Source organism: Chiloscyllium plagiosum, chromosome 3, assembly GCF_004010195.1.
Source record: "Chiloscyllium plagiosum isolate BGI_BamShark_2017 chromosome 3, ASM401019v2, whole genome shotgun sequence".
Lineage (NCBI taxonomy): Eukaryota > Metazoa > Chordata > Chondrichthyes > Orectolobiformes > Hemiscylliidae > Chiloscyllium > Chiloscyllium plagiosum.
Genome location: NC_057712.1, coordinates 101827267 through 101849905, shown reverse-complemented (window position 1 = coordinate 101849905; position 22639 = coordinate 101827267). Strand labels below are relative to the sequence as shown.

At 40.6% G+C, this 22639-nt stretch overlaps 1 protein-coding gene across 1 annotated transcript; it reads left to right on the top strand.

Moving 5' to 3' along the window:
- The first annotated feature begins 1010 nt into the window (after positions 1-1010).
- irak1bp1 (interleukin-1 receptor-associated kinase 1 binding protein 1) lies at positions 1011-22067 on the top strand. Its single transcript, XM_043686975.1, has 4 exons — positions 1011-1373; positions 11545-11610; positions 14113-14243; positions 18518-22067. The coding sequence occupies exons 1-4, from the start codon at positions 1092-1094 to the stop codon at positions 18786-18788; spliced, it is 750 nt and encodes a 249-aa protein (XP_043542910.1). The 5' UTR covers positions 1011-1091; the 3' UTR covers positions 18789-22067.
- Positions 22068-22639: the final 572 nt, after the last annotated feature.

Genomic DNA, 22639 nt, shown 5'->3' with positions numbered 1-22639 from the left:
CAGAGAAAGAAGAGTTAACATTTTGAGCATCTCAGCTTAGAGGGTACCACTTGTGCTGGCTTTCTCCAGCGATTTCTGTTTTTGTGTGTTTCACATTTCCAGCATCCACAGTTGTTTGTTTTATTACTGTTTAAAAGTCTCTCTAATTCTCCACTGGAGCTCCCCCCCCCCACCAAACTTCAGCTGGGACACATGCACCAAACAATCCCACCACCCTGTGACTGACCACTTCAACTCACCCTCCCACTCCTCCAACCACATGCAAACCCGGGACATCCTGCAACCACCAAATGCTAGCCACCCGACACCGGGAGGAAAAATGCCTCATCGTCCACCTTGGGACCCTTCAACCACATGGAATCAATGTCCATTTCACCAGTTTCCTCATTTGTCGTCTCCCACCTCCCTATCCCAGATCCATCCCTCCAACTCGGCACCACCCTCTTGAACTGTCCTACCTGTCCATCTTCCTTCCCACCTATTGGCTCCACCCTCCGCTCCGATTAATCGCCATCAATCCCCCACCTTCATCCACCTATGACCTTCTCAGCCATCTTCCCCCAGCCCCACCCTCCTGTTTACCTTTCAGACCCTCTTGCCACCCCACCCCCCTTTCCTGATGAAGGGCTGATGCCCGAAACGTCGATTCTCCTTCTCCTCAGATGCTGCCTGACCTGCTGCGTTTCTCCACAACCACACTTTGCGAGCCTTCCGCAGCTGTTTCATTGTCAGCTACCACGACCCGGCTCTGCCTCTGCGCATGTGCCTCGGTCTCCCTCCCCCCCCCGCCGTCTCCTGCCATAGCAGCGGCACCGCGCTTCCTCCCCCTGACCTTTTGGGGGTGGGTGGGTTCTGTACGGTTGCCATAGTAGCGGCTCTAGGGGGGGGGGTGTGATTGTTGCCACAGCAGCGGCGCCGCACTTCCGCTCTCTGGGCGGTTGAGGGTGGGTTGTTGCCATAGCAGCGGCGCCGCACTTCCGCTCTCTGGGCGGTTGAGGGTTGATTGTTGCCATAGCAGCGGCGCCGCTCACCTTCTTCCCCCCTCCCCCCCCTCCCTTTCAGCCGCCATTTTGCCCGCCGTCCCGGTAACCATGGCGATCACTCCGGGCCAGGTCTTTGCTTCGCTGCTGTCGGACGCAGAGAACGGCAAACGCTGCTGGCCCGAGCGCCGCGGCTCCAAGTCTCCCGTGCCTCCCCCTTCGGCGGAGCGGGAGGTGCAGGTCAGCGCCACGGCCGAGGTGTCGGCGCCTCCGAACCGGGCCCGAATCTGCATGCTGGTGGCCAGCCGGAAGGAGGCGGCGGCGGCGGCCAAGAGCAGCGTCACTCGGCGGCTCGAATACATCGTGCAGAGCGTCCGGGCACACGGCGTGAGGGTAAGGTGGGGGAGGAGTGGCAGTGTCTGTCAACACCCGCCAGGCGGGAACGGAGCCGCCTGCTCGCATCCTTCCCCCAGCCCCCCCCATACAAGCCAAGACCAGAAGGTGCTGGAAAAGCTCAGCAAGTCTGTGCAGAGAAATCAAGAGTAAGCGTTTCGGGTCCGGTGTTTTCAGTTGGGAGGAAGGGTCACTGGACCCCAAACGTTAATTCTGCTTTCTCTCCTCAGATGCTGCCAAACCAGCTGAGCCTTTCCAGCAATTTTTTTTTTGCTTTTGATTTACAGCATCCGCAGTTGTTTTCGGTTTTTACCCGATACCACGGGCAGAGCTTGGCGCGCCACAGGCTAGAATACTCTCAAAGGGATTTTTAAAATGTGTATTTTCTTTTCTCTCCTCTTTGATTAATTCTCGCGTCTGGAAGAGGAGCTCAGATTCACATTCCAGAGTTCGTGCTGCAATTGGGGGGGGGTGGCGGGTTCTGGCCTCATTGTATTAGAAAGATTGGTAGCAGACTCTGGGCTGAATGGCCACCTCCTGAGTTGCATTATTCCACGATTCATCTTTGTTACAGGCTGTGTTGTTCATAGTGACTTCGTTAAGTCTGACACAGTGAACATCTAACTCTTGAAAATGCAGTCAACTTGCATCAAGGATACATCACTGTCACTTTTGGTAATGATAGATGTCACAAGTGATGCGGTGCAGCTGCAGTATTAGTGTTTGACAGTCGCTGGAAAATCCTATCCAATATCTCATATTAGAAGGAATTGATTGCATCCAACAGACTAATAAAAGTAATGTTTTGTATTGACTTTTTATCCAGTGACCTCATTGTAATCTTTTCAGAAACTGGCATGAATGCCATTTGCCTATTCTGACCAGGTAACCAGTGGCAACATTCTCTGTAGTGTCCTTACCCCTGGACCAGGTGCCCAGGTTCAAGTCCTACTTGCTCCAGAAGTGTATGAAAGTATGGAATTGGTGAGAGTGAAAGGAATAGCTTCTGAGCCACAACAGTATGGTTTGAAGAGCTGATTATAAACATGGTTTAGATAGATGGTTTTTAAAAAGGTTTTCTGATTTGGACAGGGAAATGTTGAGGCTTGGAAACCTAGGGTAAGATTCCAAAGAAATGAAAATGAGTTGCTGGAAACGCGCAGCAGGTCAGGCAGCATCCAAGGAGCAGGAGAATCTCCTGAAGGGCTCATGCCCGAAACGTCGATTCTCCTGCTCCTTGGATGCTGCCTGACCTGCTGCGCTTTTCCAGTAACACATTTTCAGCTCTGATCTCCAGCATCTGCAGTCCTCACTTTCTCCTATAAGATTCCAAAGATGCAATTACTTTAGATGAAAACAGTCCCATTAATGGTGGAGTTTGAATCCAGAGGGAGAAGACTGAGCGTAGGAGGACTCAAATGATTAATAGGTTCCAGTAGAAGTCTTGAAGTGTTGTGAAGGAATTTTATGATGAATATTTTGAATCCTTTCTTTCAGGAGAGCCCAAATGTAACTAAGAACAGAATAGTGAAATAATGAATCATTTATTGTGGATAAGATTTTGACGGTTGAATTTTGGACAAATTAGTGTCTACGGAGGGTAGAGACGTTAAGAGTATCAAAGAAATTTAGTTTTGAAGTACACAGAAATAGTGGAAAGGAAAACATTGTGGAAGAATGTGGTGCTCACATCGCCTTGTAATCTGTCAAAATATGAGGGACAGAACTCCCAAATTCCATTGTTTAAAGAAAATAATATTAATTTATTTTTTAACTCTAAAAGTGAACATTAAATAACAACTATTCACAACTCTAAGGCCTCCTTTCTCTTAACTCCTTATTACCTCCCTCCAATTCTATGACAATATGCTGTTCCAATAAGATGCTTATTAAAATTAAATCAACTTAATTTCAAAACCACACGGCCACTGTCATCTTCGGTGTCTTTCTTCTTTCGGCTGAAGATCTCCTTACTGCAAATGTGTTTCATATGAAAAGGTACTGTTGATAGAGAATGTTTCCTAATTTCTTGGGTTTCTCTCAATGGCAGTTGCTTCATTTGCAATTTTCAGAATGTTTGCATTTTCAAGTCCCCAACATTGAATTGTCTCATTGGTTCGATGTTGGCAAAACGATAAATTCAAACTCGATTGGGTTTTAGTAGTCTGGGGCATAATTTAAACTGGTTAAATTTGAATTGTTGTCAAAAAAGGAATCAAAACTCAGGTATCCATTTCACAGCCAAATGTTACACAGTTTCAATTTTCCAGTACACTCTGAAACTGCCATCTAGTCATATACTCAGGTGCTTGTAATCTCTCAGTTCAGAACAGCATTCACTCTCTTTTAAAGGTACAGTACACGTCTTCAAATTTATAACAATTCACAGCCTGTTCCACACAAACTGTGATTTTTTTGTGTTGTGATGCATTGACACAGCATCCCATTCAAAACTCAAGTGATCAAGAGAATGGTGAAAAAACTAGGCCAGTTTGGAGAACATAAGACACATCTGTAGCATTTCTATCCAAAATAAAAGCTCTGCCAATGGGTGTGAAGTAGGTAAGAAGTCACGATAATACAGAATTTGAAGTAAACAATCATACTGATTGATAAGAAGTGAAATTTGAATTTTGTTTCTGAGTTAAAGCTTAGAAATCAAGGCTCTGGAATTGTCGCATAAGGTCTATCAAGTGAAGCAAAGTTTATTACACTTCTGTATACAATAAATTAGATTAGATTACTTACAGTGTGGAAACAGGCCCTTCGGCCCAACAAGTCCACACCGACCCGCCGAAGCGTAACCCACCCATTCCCGTACATTTATCCCTTTACCTAACACTACAGGCAATTTAGCATGGCCAATTCACCTGACCTGCACATCTTTGGACTGTGGGAGGAAACCGGAGCACCCGGAGGAAACCCACGCAGACACGGGGAGAATGTGCAAACTCCACACAGTCAGTCGCCTGAGTCGGGAATTGAACCCGGGTCTCTGGCGCTGTGAGGCAGCAGTGCTAACCACTGTGCCACCGTGCTGCCCACTAAAATTGAGTTGACAATTTTGACTACTTTACAGCAATACCAAATGGGCACTCTGACGACACAAAAGTAGATGTGTGATTGCAGGGAAATGGTAGAGAATACATCTGTGTTGTCAGCACATAATAAATTGATCCTGTGTTAGTGGAAAATGTCCCTGAGGACGTAACATGTTAACGAGAGGCCAAAGATAAATTGATTATTACAAGACACCATAACAGAGTATTGTTTTTTTTAAAGGAAATGCTGGAGCTGACTTCACAGAGGCAATAAGCATCTGATTTCATTACCATGCAGCATGTTCACTTGTGCTCTACAGCCTTATAGATTAACCTTTTCATGAAGGCTTTCTGTGGCTAAAAGAAAATCAATAGTGAATGCTTACCGCACTCCTTTAGCTAATTAAAGCAATCCAAAGTAAACTTTAAGTATGTAAAGTGCTTGTTTATTTTGAAACTGGACTTGTTCTCCAATGGGAAATAACCTCGGATGCTGTTACTGAGCTATATGAACCATGGTGGTGGCAGCCTGAAACCCTCTTAGTGCTGAATTAGCTTTTCTCAACTTGATTCGCAGTAGAATACTGTAGTAGGAAAATCAACTGTAAAAACAAAATATTGACATCCTTACCCCTCCCAACCTCCCCCCCACCAAAAAGAATCCTCCGTTGTCAATATCCTGGGGATTAATGTTGACCAAAAACAAAATTAGACCACCCATAGAAATACTGAGGCTACAAGTGCAGGTCAGATGCAAGGAATTATGCAGTGAGCAATTCGCCTGCTGTATTCAACACCTGTCCACCTTCTATAAGGCACACTCAGGGGTGTAATGGAACATGCTATGCTTGACTTGATGTTAGTTGCTCCAAAAACGCTCAAGAAGTTTGACACCATCCAGGTCAAAGCAGCCTATCTGACTGGCATCCCATCCACTACCTCAGCATTCACTCCCTTCACCTCCAATGCACAATGGTAATAATGTGTACCACCTACAAAATGCACTGTGAAAGGGTCCTTTCACAACATGTTCCAAACACATTACATCTATTACCTAAAAGGACATGGCAGCAAGTACATGGAAACATCACAATATTCAAGTTCCCTTCCAAATCTCCCATCGTCCTGACTGGTATTTACTGCTGTTCAATTATTATTGCTGGATTAAAATCCTGGAACTGCCTTCCTAATAGCACAGTGGATGTTCCCACACCCCAGGGACTTTAAGAAGGCAGCTTACGACCATCTTTTCTGTTTCATTTAGAGACAGGGAATAAACACAGATCTAGTCAATAGCTCCCACATCTAGTAAATGATTAAACAAAATTTATCTCCTGATTTCTTTTGCCTCCTATCTTTGCTTCCTCAAATCCAATAAATAGAGATTTGAATAGAATGAAGAGAATTATAGAAGTACTGAGCCTGGAAATGGGCATTTTGCTTCAATAGATCAATGTTATGTAGGTGCTGCATATGAGCTTCCTCCAACCCTTCTCCTTCAGACCTGATAAACATATCCTATCCCTCTCATTTTTTTGGTTTTCTGTTCTCCTTCAATGTTTCTGCTTTTTATTTCCCTATGACAGTTCTAACTACTCTTCATGTTCTAACTACTCTGAATAAAAGGGTTTCTCCTGAATTCCATTTTGGATTTATTAATAACGGCATAATTATTAAATTAGTAACTTGAATTTATGGTTTCAATTTCCCATGCAAGTGCTACCATCATCACCATTTCAACTCTATATAACCTTTTCATAATCTTAGTCTGTTTGCTGGAGAAGAATTAGATTTCATTTGAGGTTGCTTGTGCTGATGGTCACTTCCTATAACTAAATCTTTTATCAAGTACTAAGTTTTCTTGTAACCCATTTACCTCCACTGAATGGAAAAATGATCAAATTGTTTGTTTTAGATTACAGTTAGAAAGAAAACAGGAGCAGTAATAGGCCACATAGGAAAGTGAAGTTGGTGTTTGGTATGCTTGCCTTTATTGGTCAGTGCCTTGAGTATAGGAGTTGGGAAGCTGTACAGAACATTGGTTAGGGCACTATTGGAATTTTTAGTGTGTGCAATTCTGGTCTCCCTGCTACAGGAAGGATGTTGTGAAACTTGAAAGGTTTCTGAAAAGATTTACAAGGATGTTGTCAGGATTGACAGGTTTGAGCTATAGGGAGATGCTGAATAGACTGGGGCTATTTTTCCTGGAGCATCAGAGGCTGAGGGGTGACCTTATAGAGGGTTATAAAATCATGAGGGGAATGGATAAGGTACATAGACAAGATCTTTTCCCAAGGGTGGGGGAGTCCAAAACCAGAGGGCATAGGTTTAAGGTGAGAGGGGAAAGATTTTAAAAAGGACCTAAGGGGCAACGTTTTAATTCAGAGGGTGGTGTGTGTATGGAATGAGCTGCCAGAGGAAGTGGTGGAGGCTGGTACAATTACAACATTTAAAAGGCATCTTGGAGATTATGAGGACTGCAGATGCTGGAAGGTCAGAGTCGATAAAATGTGGAGCTGGAAAAAGCACATCAGATCAAGCAGCATTAGAGGAGCAGGAGAGTCGATGTTTCAGGACTGATGAAGGGTCCTGCCTGAAACATCGACTCGCCTGCTCCTCTGATGCTGCTTGGTCTGATGTGCTTTTTCCAGCTTCACGTTTTATCAACTTTAAAAGGCATCTGGAATGGTAAACAAATAGGAAGGGATTCGAGGGATATGGGCCAAATTCTGGAAAATAGGACTAGATTTATTTAGGATATCTGGTCAGCATGGACATGTTGGACCGAAGGATCTATTTCCGTGCTGTATATCTCAATGACTCTAAGAAGTCTCAACCTATTCTTTTTTCCCTGCTTAGTGTAACTTCTCAGTTCTGGGAGTATTCTATAACTCTAATTTCCAGTGCCCAATCTTTTAATAATATGGAGCCCAGAACTGTTCCAAGGTTTACGTATAATCTAACCATGCTTCTGTACAAATTTAAGAAACTTCTCTGCTTTTCAATTTTATCCATCTCGAAATGAATTCCATGCTTTGATTCCATTATTCTTGTCATATTAATCTATGGTGGGACTTCTATTGATTTATGTGTCTGACCCCCAGATCTCCCGATTCTTCTGTTGCTCTATTCTTGTTAGGTGTTTATCCAAAAGCAAAATACTGGAAATCTGAAATAAAAACACAAAATTCTGGCAGCAGTTGTGGAAAGAGAAGTTAAAGGTAGCGATTTTTGAGAAGATTTGTAGCTCAAGTTAATGATATGGATGTAAGTTAGCTCGCTGAGCTGGAAGGTTTGTTTTCAGACATTTCCTCACCATACTAGGTAACATCAGGTGAGAATCTCTGGTGAAGCGCTGGTGGTATGTCCCACCTCTATTTGTAGGTCTTGATTTCTTAAGATGTGTGATGCCATTTACGGTTCTATTTTATCAAGGGAAGGTAGATGGGGTCTAAATGTGTTTATTGATGGAGTTCCGGTTAGAATGCCAGACCTCTATGAATTCTCGTCTGTGTCTTTGTTTTGCTTGTCCTAGGATGTGTACGTTGTTCAAAGTGCTGTCCTCCTTTGTATGTATGGAATTTCAGATTGATGACTTTTCGGAAGAACTTAGCTATCCATCCATCACTGGCAATCTTACTATTCTGTGTCAAAGTTACTCCTGGGTTCAGGGTCACAGTATATCAAACATAACTGACTATCACTTTCAAATGTTTTTAAAAACTCTTTCCCTCGATCCTTTTATTAAGTGTGTGGAGCTCTTCGACATGGTCTTCATGATCTGAGACCATCTGTTAACTGCTTTTGATGGTACTCTCTTACCTCCTTGCCCCATCCCACCAAGTTATTTGGGTGGAACTAAGAAATAAGAAAGGGATGATCACTTTATTGGGATTGTATTATAGACCCCCTAATAGTCAGTGGGAAATTGAGAACCAAATTTGTAAGGAGATTTCAGTTATCTATAAAGAATAATAGAGTGGTTATGGTAGGGGATTTTAACGTTTCATACATAAACTGGGACTGCTGTAGTGTTAAGGGTTTAGATGGAGAGGAATTTGTTAACTGTGCACAAGAAAATTTTCTGATTCAGTATGTGGATGTACCTACTAGAGATGGTGCAAAACTTGACCTACTCTTGGGAAATAAGGCAGGGCAGATGACTGAGGTGTCAGTGGAGGAGACTTTAGAGCCAGCGACCATAATTCTATTAGTTTTAAAATAGTAATGGAAAAGGATAGACCAGATCTAAAAGTTGAAGTTCTAAATTGGAGGAAGGCTAATTTTGACTGTATTAGGCAAGAGCTTTCAAAAGCTGATTGGGGCAGATATTTGCAGGTAAAGGGACAGCTGGAAAATGGGAATGCCTCAGAAATGAGATAATGAGAGTCCAGAGAATGTATATTCCTGTTAGGATGAAAGGAAAGGCTGGTAGGTGTAGGGAAAGCTGGATGACTGCAGAAATTGAGGTTTGGTTAAAAAGAAGAAAGCATATGTCGGGTATAGACAGGCAAGATCAAGTGAATCCTTAGAGTATAAAGGCAGTGGGAATATACTTAAGAGGAAAATCAGGAGGGTAAAAAGGGGATTATGAGATAGCTTTGGCAAACAGAATTAAGGAGAATCCAAAGAGTTTTTACAAATACATTAAGGACAAATTGCTCAGTGGTTAGCACTGCTGCCTTGCAGCACCAGGGACCCAGGTTCGCCTCCAGCCTTGGGCGCTTGTCCGTGTGGAGTTTGCACTTTCTCCCGTGTCTGTGTGGGTTCCCGCCCACAATCCGAAGATGTGCAGGTTAGATGAATTGGCCATGCTAAATTGCCCATAGTGTTCAAGGATGGGTAGGTTAGGTGCATTTGTCAGGGGTAAATATAGAGCAGTAGGGTCTGGGTGGGTTCCTCTTCAAAAGGTCAGTGTAGATTTGTTGGGCCGAAGGGCCTGTTTCCACACTGTTAAAAAAAATGGGTAACTAGGGAGAGAATAGGGCCCCTCAAAGATCAGCAAGGCAGCCTATGTGTGGAGGTACAGGAAATGGGGAAGATACTAAACAAGTATTTTGCATCAGTGTTTACTGTGAAGAAGAACATGGAACATATAGAATGTGAGGAAATAGATGGTGAAATCTTGAAAAATGTCCACATTACAGAGGAGGAGATGCTGGATGTTCTGAAATGCATAAAAGTGAATAAGTCTCCAGGACCTGATCAGGTGTACCCTAGAACTCTGTGGGAAGCTAGGTAAGTGATTGTTTAGTCCCTTTCTGAGATATTTGTATCATCAGTAGTGACAAGTGAGGAGCTGGAAGGACTAGAGGTTGGCTAACGTGGTTCCACCATTTAAGGAAGGTGCTAAGGAAAAGCCAAGGAACTATAGACCGGTGAACCTGACATCGGTGGTGGGCAAGTCGTGGGAGGGAATCCTGAGGGACAAGACTTACTTGTACAGGTACAAGATCCTTTATCCGGACATCCAAAAAGCTCTGAAATCTGATGGTTTTTTCTCAATAACAAGGTTGTTTGGCGAGCAAACAGTTAACCCAAGTCGACACCCTCTCGATGTGTCACTCAAATGCGACATGGTGGGGGGTGCGTGGCCAAGTATCGACAGGCCTGGGGTTTCTCTATGAACGCCCCCAAGTCGACACCCACTTGATGTGGGTCACTCGGGTGTGACATGGGGGAGCGGGCGTGGCCAAGCATGTTCTTAGTTAGAAGTCTGCTTCTCTGGTAAGATTTTTAAAAACTTCACCATTAAACTGTCACATTCTATAAACCGAAAAATTCCGAATTGCGGGAAACAGCTGGTCGCGAGCATTTCTAATAAAGGAGCTTGTAACTGTATTTGGAAAGGCAAGGAATGATTAGGGATAGTCATAATGTCTTTGTGCGTGGGAAATCATGTCTCACGAACTTGATTGAGTTTTTTGAGGAAGTGACAAAGAGGATTGATGAGGGCAGAGCGGTAGATGTGATCTATATGGACCTCAGTAAGGTGATCAACAAGGTTCCTCATGGGAGACTGATTAGCAAGATTAGATCTCATGGAATACAGGAAGAACTAGCTATTTGGATACAGAACTGGCTGGAAGGTAGATGACAGAGGGTAGTGGTGGAGAGTGCTTTTCAGATTGGAGGCCTGTGGCCAGTAGTGTGCCACAAGGATCGGTGCAGGGTCCACTGCTTTTCATCATTTTATATAAATGATGTGGATGTGAACATAGGAGGTATAGTTAGTAAGTTTGCAGATGATACCAAAATTGGAGGTGTAGTGGACAGCAAAGAAGGTTACCTCAGTGTACGACAGGATCTTGATCAGATGGGCCAATGGACTGAGGAGTGCCAGATGGAGTTTAATTTAGATAAATGCGAGGTGCTGCATTTTGGACAGGCAAATCTTAGCAGGACTTGTACTCTTAATGGTCAGGTCCTGGGGAGTGTTGCTGAACAAAGAAACCTTGGAGTGCAGATTCATTGTTCCTTGAAAGTGGAGTCGCAAGTAGATAGGATAGTAAAGAAGACATTTGGTATGCTTTCTTTTATTGGTCAGAGCATTGGTTATATGAGTTAAGAGGTCATGTTGCGGCTCTATAGTACATTGGTTAGGCCACTTTTGGAATATTGCAACATTTAAAGGCACCTGGATGGGTATATGAGTAGGAAGGGTTTAGAGGGATACAGGCCAATTCTGGCAATGGGACTGGATTTAGGTTAGGATATCTGGTTGGCATGGATGAGTTTAGACTGAAAGGTCTGTTTCCGTGCTGTACATCTCTATGACTCTATGTAAAACGTCTTCAGGTTCAGCCCCACTAGACCACTAGTATTAAAAAAAAACACGCTGCAGTATTATCCTTAAGGGAAGGATTGCACACGTGTAGTATCCCATAGTTGGGAAAAGGACACATCTGGAAAGACCTTGAATCCATATTTATCCATAAGGGGTTCACGTCACAGTTCAATTTCACTTAACAGGAATCAGGATTTTTTGGAAGAATACATTCTCTTCATTGTGGGTTGAAACAAAGTATTGTCCCTGTCTGTTGGAGCAATTATTTTGTTCAAAGTGTTATAATGCAATATTGGACATTTCATTGAATATTTTGTGTTCAAATCATCTGTTAATGTTCCAGGAGGACGGTATTATAGTGACTAAGGATTTTCGGCGAATTGAAAATGCCTATCAGATGGAAGCGGAGGTAGTATTCAGTTTCAGTTAAAACTTTTAATAAATGTGCAAAAAAAAGAGCCTTATATATGTTGTATAAACTATGTTCTTCGCATTAACCTATTACATTTGATTATAATGAATGAAAAACTTGAATCTATTAATTTTTGGTTTTATAAAGGAACAGATAATTTGTAAAATATAATTTAATCCAATCACAAATGTAATATTGGAAATGTACTAATATAGATAGGAATGTAAGCTGTGAAGGAAGGACATGTATTAAAAGAGGTGCAGATTGGCTAAGTAAATGGGCAACAAGGTGACAAATGGAATATGATTATTATAACTTATTTAGTTTAGCTCTAAGAATATACAAGCAGAATATATTGTGAAAAGACATGAAAGGTATCATTGTTTTTGTTAAGAGGGATGAGGGTGTACTGATGCAAGGATCTCAGAACATTTAGCATACAACGACAGCAAGCAGAGGCGGCAATGACATTGAGGTAATGTCACTGGATTAGTAACCCAGAAGCCCACGCTAAAGTTTTGAGGACATATTTTGGGAGTTGAATCACACCATGGCAGATAGTAAAACTTGAATTCAGTTGGAACAAAAAGCTAACCCAGTGCCAACCATTTAGTTGTAGATTGTTGGCTGACCAGTTTGGCTTTCAAAGTGTCCTTTAGGGAGAGAATTCTGCCATCTTTTCCTGGTCTGTCTAAACGTGACCCCAGTTCACAGCAAAGTGGTCAACTCTTAATTGTTCTCTGAGCAATTGGAGATGGGCAATAAATACTGGTATAAGCAACAATATCTGTGTTCTGTGAAAGAATAATAAAAAGACAGAATTGGAAAGGTAAAAGGCATGTAAGCCTTTATTGCAAATATACTGGAATAAAAACAAAGAGTCTTTCTCCCATTGTACAGGGCTTTGGTGAGACTGTATACAGTTTTAACCTCCATATTTAAGGGGTGAACATGCAGTTGGTGCAATAAAGATTCACTGGATTAGTTCCTGGAATGAGGAGGTTGTCTTGTGATGAAAAACTGAGTGAATTAAGCATATAGACTCCAGAATTCAAAAATAAGAGAGGAAATGTCATTAAAATATAAGAATTCTGAAATGGCCAACCAGTATAGACTCTGAGATTATTTACCTGGTTGGGAATCTTAACAAACGGCACAGTTTTAGGATTAAGGTCTGATCATTTGGCACTGAAATTTTTCTTCACTCGAAAGTATTCTCAATATTTGAAATTCTCCACATGCTTGAAAATGTTTCATTGTTGATCGTGTTTAAATAATAAAAGCTTTTAATTATTGAGAATCAAAGGTTTTGGGGAGCATACAGGAAAGTGGATTTGAGATCAGCACAGTCATATTGAGTGATGGTGGCAGTCTGGATTTACTCTTACTTCTTATATTCTTCTAAGTTTGTTTGAATGCTTAATCTGCATATAATTGTAGAAATTGTAACTTTTATTCTGATCAGCTGATTATTATAATAACTTTATTAAAGTTATGAAGGCTGACTTTGGACAGAGAAAAGCAACAAAAACAATCTACTGTTGAAATGGCTGCCAACTCCAGACCATCTTGCCAAATGCCTAAGCAGAGCAAGGGAAGGGAGACCTTCTACAAAAATAATTTAATACTGGCCTTCTACCAATGTTGTTGTACTAAGGATGCATAATAGCAAACTAATTGCTTTTCATTAGAACTATGATTGGGAGTATCAGTTCAGCACCTTGACCTTGCACTGCCATTTAATACAATGAAGGCTGATATCATCTCAGCTTCAACTCCACTTTCTGGCTGCTGCATGGGGAGGCGATGGCCAAGTGTTAGTATCACTAGAGTATTAATGGAGGAAAATCAGCTAGTGTTCCAGGGATTTGGGTTTGAATCCTGCCATAGCACAAATTTGAATTCAATTAAAAAAAGACAAATTTATATATTCAGGAAAAAAATTCTGGAATCAAGAATGTACTGATGACCATGAAACCATTGTCAATTGTTAGGAAAACCGTATGGTTCTCTAATGTTCTTCAGGGAAGGAAATCTGCCATCCTCAGCTGGTTTGGCTGATATGGGACTCCAGACCCACAGCAATGTTATTGACTCTCAATTGCCCCCTGAAGTGGGCCTAGCAAGCCACTAAGTTGTACCAATTACTACAAAGTCTCAAAGAAATGGAACTGGACAGATCACATGGCATCGACACTGGAAAAGACAACAGCAGAAACAGCCCTGTAGACCCTGCAAAATCTAATTCTTAAGCTAGCAATAATACGGGAAGTTTGTATTCTTCAAACTTCCCGTATTATTGGTTGGATGTTATTAGGACTATTTCTATTGCTCACAGTTGTATTTCTGGTTAAATAATTAGTAGCCAGCCTAAGCCCAAAAGTGTCATGTTTGTATGTAATACTGAATATCTTTCACTTCATTACGTTTTATTTAGATAAGCCAGCGATTTTGATACCATTTTGAAATATTTAAAACATACTTTTTTTTGCTTCCCAGGTGTCTGTTATATTCAGTGACTTTGGCAAGATGGAGAATTGCTGTAACTTACTGGTGGAGAAACTAGATAGTTCTGTTGTTGTTGGTTCACCTCAATTCTATCATACAACTGAAGCTGTGGAAAATATCAGGTAGAATGGACTACTTTGTCTTTGTTAGCCAAGGTCAAGATCTTTTTATGCCCTGTTCTAAGATCAGTATTGTAGATTATTTATTGTACTGCTTACTCAATCTCTGAATGATTCATTTTTCTAATATATTAAAAACATACTTTTTAACCCTTTTTAATGCCCATGTAAACTGAAATTCCTTGTACATGGAATAATTTTACAGCTAGTTAAGTCTTAGTTTTAAAACACAAGTTTTGTGATCTTAATTGCAGATTCACTTAATTGCAGCAGGTGGCATTGAGCTGGAACCTGCTACCTGCAATGATGGAGAAAATCAGATGGGTACTTGAGGGAAATAAACTTTCAGGGCTGTGGAGATAAGAGTATAGATATTGGACAAACTGTGTCATGCTACAAACCAGGCAACTTGGGCTTAATGAAGTGAATGGCTTGTTTATGTGTGTGTTAATGAGTCTTATGTTTCTGTTACTCAAAATATTTTGCAATACATTGGATTGCTGTAGAAATGTTTCTACCATAGAAGTAAATGTAGAGTGAAATGTAAGGTCTTTAGGTTCAACCACTTGCATCCAAATCCAGGTAGCTTTTTTTTTAGCTAAACTAATAGATCAGCAAGTGGTTTTGGGGAATAGTTCAAAGGAAAACTAAGTTCTCATGCTTGAATATAAAAATCAAGCATTGCCATTAATATCAATTTAGTATTGACTTGAAACTGTTTTCCAGTTGACCACAAATCACCAATACACAGTTTACATTCGATCATATCTACTCAGCCTTGGTCCTCACATGTTCAGAAGAGCTGAATTCCAGAGGTTAAGTCAGAGTGACTGTCCTTGAATTCAAAGCGGCATTTGACTGAGTGTGGCATCAAGGAGCATCAGTAAAATTGAAGCCCCATGACATTGCTGTGGAAGTTTCTTAGGGCATTGTTCTAAGCCCAACCATCTTCACTGTTTCATCAATTACCTACCTCCATTATAAAATCAGAAGTGGAGGTGTTTCATGTGATTGCACAGTAAAGAGTTACAAATGGTGATGAACAGCTACAGAAGAAGGCTGTGCTGCATTTAGCAGGACCGAGACAACATTCAGGCTTGGGCTAATAGGTGGCAAGTAGCAATATGCCACAAAAATGCTGGGTGATGACATCTCAACAGAAGGCAGTAAAATCACTTATCCTAGATGTTTAAGGCATTGCCAATTGCCAGTTCACTTACTATCAATATTATTAGATTACATTACAGTGTGGAAACAGGCCCTTTGGCCCAACAAGTCCACACCGACCTGCCGAAGCGCAACCCACCCATACCCCTACATTTACTCCTTACCTAACACTACGGGCAATTTAGCATGGCCAATTCACCTGACCTGCACATCTTTGGACTGTAGGAGGAAACCGGAGCACCCGGAGGAAACCTACGCAGACACTGGGAGAACGTGCAAACTCCACACAGTCAGTCGCCTGAGGTGGGAATTGAACCTGGGTCTCGGGCGCTGTGAGGCAGCAGTGCTAACCACCGTGCCGCCCATTATGTGGCAGACAGTCACCACTTGACGAGAAATTTTACTGTACCAGTCACACATACACGTGGCTACAATAGCAGGTCACCGAATCACTGAATTGTTATGGTGGAGAAGGAGGCCGTTCTGTCTATCTACTCTGTCCAGCTTGTTCATGATTTTGAAAATCTCCACCATATCTTCTCTCAGTTGCATCTTTCCAAGGAGAACAGTCCCAATTTCTTCAATCAATCCCCCGAACTGAAGTTTCTTGTTCCTGGAACTATTCTTGCAAATCACTTCTACACTGTCTCAACACACTCACGTATTTCCTATAACGTGGCTCCCACAACTGAGATCTAACAAGTACAAGTTCATCATTACCTCCTCATTCTTGGACTGTATGTACCTATTAATAAAGCAACAACACTGTACTTTATTTACTGTTCTCTTTACTTATACTGCCACCTTCAGAGATCTGTGCATATATATACCTAGTTCCCTCCTGCATCCTCTTTCGAATTGTACTCCACACTTTATATTGTCTTTCAATGTTCTTCTGACTAATTTGTGTCACCTCACACTTCTCTGCACTTAACCTCATTTACCACCTATCTGCCTATTCAACCAACCTATCCTTTTGGAGTTTCACACTGTTCACACAGTTTACAATTTTTCCAATTCCGAGGCTGGCAGTCTGTAGGGACTCGCCTCCTATTCCAAAAGCATGACCACCAACTACAAGGCTATTGTTGATTGTTGTATAAGCCTGTGGGTTCACGAATGCGTTTTCAGGAAGAAAATCTGCTGTCCTTACCTGGCTGGCCTGCATGTAACTCTCAACCCACAGCAATGAGATTGACTTGTAACTGCCCTCTGAAATGGCTTATCAAGCTACTTAGTTCAAGGGCAGTTCGGATAGGAAATAAATGCCAACCTTACATAAGCTTAATACCATCCATGGCAAAACCTCCTTGACTGGTAGTCCATTCGTCACCTTAAGCATTCACTCCCTCCAACACAAATGCACCATAAGTACAGTATCATTTGCATTGCAGCAACTTTCAAACCCACAATCTGTGCTGCCTAGAAGTACAAGATCGGCAGGTACATGGGAACACCACCTTCTGCAAGTTCTCATCAAAGCCACACAGCATTCTGACTTGAATTATATCACCATTGCTTTATTGTCCCTGAATCTGACCCCAACAAAGCTGCATTGTGGGTATATTTACACTTCAGGGACACAGCAATTGAAAAAGGAAATTCATTGGCATCTTATCAAAGACAGTTATTGATTCTAGATGTAGGTTTGCTCACTGAGCTGGAAGGTTCATTTTCAGACATTTTGTCACCATAACTAGGTAACATCTTCAGTGAACCACCAAATGAAGCCTGAAAATGAACCTTCCAGCTTAGCGATCAAACCTACATCCAGAAAGTCAACCTAAGCTACACATCTTCTCAAAACTTGCTAGTTATTGATTAGCAAATTAATGTAATGTCCACATTGTGAATTTTTAAAAAACTGTTTTCCCTATAGTGTGTGACATTTTCATTAATTTTATTGTAGACAATGAAGATATCTCTTTTGTAATTGAGATAGCTTCAGGTTTAGTACAAACCAGTTAAATCTCTGCGGCCTCTTGTCACCCTAAATAAAGCCATGAAATTTATTGGCACTAAATTCCAAGTGCCTTTTTTTTTTAAATCAATTAAACCACATTGCTAGATTCACAAACATCCCTTTGAAATGTATACAAAATATTGACTTGTAAGGTCATAACTAGTATATGGTGGAGGAAGCAAAATAGTCTTCAGACTCAAACAGCAGGAATTATCTTAAGTTTTTGTGGTGGGAAAAGGAGTGCTTTGTATAATTGTGCCAACTATTTTTTGGTGAGATGATGGAGTTGTGCTGGAGGAAAAAATATATTTAAATGTTTAGTTATGCATGCAAAAATGCGGAAACATGAAAAAGTTTATCTTACAAATTGTAATAGCATGTGAAGTTATCAGATAGTTAGAAAATTTATTCAACCAGAAATTTGAACTCCAGAAGTTGATTGATTAATCTGTGGCCAGTTACACTAATTCTTCAGAAAAATGGCCAATCTCCCACCATAATGTCAGTGAAATTTTGGTTGTACTTCCTATAAAGAAATACAGGGCTTAATTTCCACTGCAAATACTTGATGAATTGGGTAGACTGAGTAACAGAAATTTAGCTCCTTTGCTTCATTTATATTTCTCAGCAAAATCACTGCCCATCTGGGATGAGACAAAAAATCAGCATCAAGTGGTTACTGCTGAAACTTGTGAGAATGGTCCCAATACAAGTGCTCCAGGAAGGGAAGTCCAGGGTAAGAAATGCCCAAACTTTCCTCATCGAGCTGTGTGGAGCATTCACGTTCTTCTGGCCCTGACTAATGTTTCAGACAAGTTTCACACAAAAGAGACTCCGTTGTTATCCTACTCCAGCCTTAGGTTACATACTGAGCCTTGATGACATCATAGTGTACCACGTGTTTGAAGACAACCCACGTGTGCAGGTCTTCTTACCGTCCAAAATGTAAAATGGCTCATTTTACGATTGCGTAAACCCCTCGCTCCGTTATAATTTCCTTCTTACCTTGCGCTGTAGGGTGGTAGAGGGTATGGAAATAGAAGGGCAGTTAAAATCCGAGGCCTTTGCATCTGCTGCTATGTTTTTTTTAACTAAAAAGTGTAGAGTAAAACAAAATATTATCCAAGTTCCTTTTTATTTTCTATAGACGGCAGGCATGTCTTCGAGCAGTTGCGAATTCTCGACGTAAAGCATTTGAAGTATGCCGACTGCTTGGCCAGACTCTCGGCAGACCTTTGATTGTTCGAGAAGAGGAAATTAAAGAAACTGAAGGGTTAACCTCTGAAGCACAAGCACCAGACAATACAAGACCATTGACTATACAGCAGCAAATTAGCAATGCATCTGTGACTGTTTGTTCAAAAGTCTATGTGACTTTTGAACTTAAATCAAAAGATAATGTCAAAAGAAATAATTGACAAAGACCCTTTTGAATTTACAAATTAAAGCTTTTAAATAAGGAAACCAGCTGAATTTTCAGAAAAGACAAAAGAATGTTTCAAATGTGTGCTAATACAGATTTTGGAAAGCAAACTCAAGATCCGTAATGGTGCTAATTTTTGACATGTTCCTTAGTGTGGATACAATGGATCCATCAGTCTTGTGCAAAACAAAACCTGCAACTTCTTATTCATCTCATCACCAGTAACCAAAATATCATGGAATATCTGTCAACTTGTGGCAAAAAATGTCTAGGAACAAAAAGTTATTGACTTTGTTATTCATTGATGCAGCTATGAGGCATTTGTTATTTTTGTGCAACAGTCAGTATCATCCGATCCTTTTCAGCCATTTCCCTGTCATTTGATCTCTTAATCTTCATTACTATGTTGATACAAAATGAAGAAGGAAACTATTATTGATACAGCATGTCTTTTCATGTTGTTGAGCTTGTTAGTATTACGGATCCAAAGTAATGCAGGATGTAATTTTCTTGGTTAACTGCAGCAGTATTATGCCTGTCAATGAACACAGTAGAACTTGCAAGAGATTGACACAGATATGGTATGCCCTTCCACTCGTTAGCCCTGGGTAAGTGCTACAGGGGAACCAGTGGTCGAATTTATTTTTTAAAATTATTTCTGTCACCTGAGAACCTCCTACGATCAGGCCCAGGTGTCCTTTGGAAGGTGGGTTACCTCAACTCATTGGCTGTTTTGGCCTCCAGCTATGTTAAATTCCTCCACAGGAACTTTTGATTTAGGGAGGCCTGCACCCCACTTCCACAATTGTCACTAAACGTGTGGGAATGGATGGAAATTCTGCCACTTAAGGGCCAGGTTTGTAATCTTAACATATGATGAGTCTATCATACCCACATCCTTAACTATATCCAAGCCCTTTCAGTGGCATTTCTCAGAATTATAGTAGGAACCTGGCTATATAATTGAGAAAACTTGACTTGTCTTCCCCCAGTTCCCAAAACATTCCTAGGAAAGCACTGCAGTTTCTAACAATTTCTGTAAATATTCAAATTCTAGTGTGTTAAAATGACATGTTTCTTTGATTCAATATTGTGAACCAATACATGTTAGTGACATGACAGAGTATGTTTAGTCAGAATGGGAAAGTTAGAAGATTTCTTAATAAAACAATTTTATTTTGCAAAAAAAAAGCTTTGACTTAAAAGACATAGACCTTTTACAACCTTGCAAATGTTAATACTTAATTTAAATAAAAACAGAGACCTCAGCAGGTCTGGCACCATCAGTGGAGAGAGAAACAAAGGTAATATTGAGTCCCCAGTACCTCTTTCTCCCTCCACAGATACTGCTGAGTTTCTTGAGCAGTTTTTAAAAAAAATTCAGATTCCCAGCTTCTGCAGTATTTAGCTATTATTTCATATTTATTTAGTTTCATCTGTTTGTTGTAATCTACCACAGTTGCTCAAGTACCCATTTATTTACACATGGACCCCTGCTTTGCAATTTGCTTCTCCATACTAAGTACTTGGTTATTAAAAACCTGTGACTTGTATACTTCTGTTTGCACAAGCTCACTTACATTGTCTGGATTGCTAACCTTCAAGCATGTATGCAGATCTTGATTGCTAATTGGATAAACCAGCCTTCCCACAATTTGGGGTACAGAAACCCAAGCTTCCTTCTGTTCTTATTCTATACGTATTTGTGGATCTTTGTGTTTGGATCAACAGATACTCAGCAAGACTGATTCATTTTCTCATTCTGGAGTCATTAATGTCAGTTGTTGCTACAGGTTAGATAATTAAACTAAAGAATCAGTTTTCAATGGGTTCAAATCCCTGGCACTGCTTTGATGAGGCACGAATTAACCGTGAAACTTTAATTGTAGCAATTTTCCAAGGTCATTTTCCCCATAATGTGTAGCCTATACAGCCTGTGGCAGAGATACTAGAGATATTCAAAAGATCTTTTCCTCCAATTGGTTGAACATTTCTTGTAAAAATGTGCTGCAGGGTTTACAATTGATCCACTACTGCCGCTGCATTATGCACAGTAAAACAAGAGAAACACGTTTTGGTCTCCCTAGCACTCGGCACTAATATGGATAAAATATGTAAGATGATTTCACTTGCAAAATACTATAATGCATTTGCTCCCAACTGCAAGTGGCTGTTAGGTGGACCCACATATGTCACTTTTGTCAGTGCATCTCGAAGGATCTCCTGCTGATATTACAACTGGGAGCTTGTGTAATTCAAACTGAAAAATCTAGTCGAGTCTGACATAGGACCTGATCTGTATAATGATGTGTAACACCAGATGGTTGCATTATCAACTGGGCTAATAGTGAGAATTCAGAAAAGCACTTTCTAAAATCCAGTCTTTGCTATTGCTCACAGAGGCAATGATTTATGCATTAATTAACAGTAATTAAAGCAGTTGTTCAAGATGCCCACTTTTTGCTCAGCAAAGCAGACCATTTCCCTTGAGAGGAACAATAACCAGTTCTTTGGCTATAGTTCAATGTCTAAATATCCAGTGAAAGAGCTGATTTTTTTTTTCTGAAGGAATGTGTCTCAATTACATATTCTACACAATGCTTCACACACAGCTGTTTAATTTCCGTAAAAAATTCATGAAAAAGTGAGCTTGAAATTCTGTAACTAAAATAACTAGATAATAAATTATTCCATGGCTGTTTTATAATCTGACTAATTCAACCTTTCCTAGCCTTTCTGTTGTAAAAACCTTTTGCCTGAATGAGAATTCAGTCTTTGTGTTGCGCTAAAATCAGTAATTGATTTTCGATGCTTTTGAAGAGAGCGAGAAGCAAGATCCACCTTAGAGAACAACTGGTTTTATATTTGGATCAAAATGTTTCCAAATTATGAAATGAAACAGCTCTGAATAAAGGTGAGGAAATTATCTTGTAGATATTTGCTATTTATTTAAGTCAATTTTGCAGGCTTAATGGAACTGACAAAATTATTTATTAAATGCACATGCATTATTTTTATTTTGGAATTAATATCTCAGTCCAGTCAATTTGGGATCATTTTAATTCTGGGTCATATGGAAAATATGAAGTAGGTGGGAAGCAGACTGCAGTTATTTGGAAATATGCTATCATTAAACCCAACCACTTCACAAGTTGCTGCATGGCTTGCAATCAAATTTTAAATTATGTACACAGACTGGTGCTTTTATTAATAACTCATATTAAAACAACCTTGTCATACTGCTCCTACATTCAATAAAATATTATCCTTTATAGCTTTTCTCATAATGGAAGTATTTGTCTCTTCCCGTCGCCCCATTATATTTTCTTTATGTATATAAACAAATGTCAGGGCCCATTGGCAAAGAGATTACGTCTAAAGAGTGGTAACTCCTATGTTGGTGAGTCCAATGCAGGATGGTGGGGGCAGCCTGACAGTTCCTCAGGCACCATCTTTCACCACTGGGCCTACCTCACTGATGTTGCCTTAGGGCTTGATCTCCTCCGTGACTCCGCGCCGGGATAACTCGCCTCCGCCAATGTTGTCAGAACGCTTCACAGTAAATAAGTAACGCAATAGGTAAGTAAAAGAAAAACAGAAGGAAAACTAAAAAGAAACAAAATAGAAGAGCGGACGAGTCCCGAGCTCAGGAGCTCTTCTCTGTCGCCATCTTGGTGCTTATTCCTAAGAAGATAATTAATCATTCCAAATCACAGGCTAATGTTATAAGAACATGTTAAAATCCCACTGGTAGAATTGGATTCAATAAAAAGCTAATATAACCACTGTCCAATGTCCACATTTCATAAAAATAAAATAAAACATAATTTGTTATAGAATGTTTCT

Bases quoted from the DNA above. Each gene is read 5' to 3' on its own strand.
- irak1bp1 (XM_043686975.1), top strand. From the start codon at position 1,092: ATGGCGATCACTCCGGGCCAGGTCTTTGCTTCGCTGCTGTCGGACGCA. The intron at 11,611-14,112 runs GTAGTATTCAGT...TTTGCTTCCCAG, and splicing joins CCTATCAGATGGAAGCGGAG to GTGTCTGTTATATTCAGTGA. The intron at 14,244-18,517 runs GTAGAATGGACT...TATTTTCTATAG, and splicing joins GAAGCTGTGGAAAATATCAG to ACGGCAGGCATGTCTTCGAG.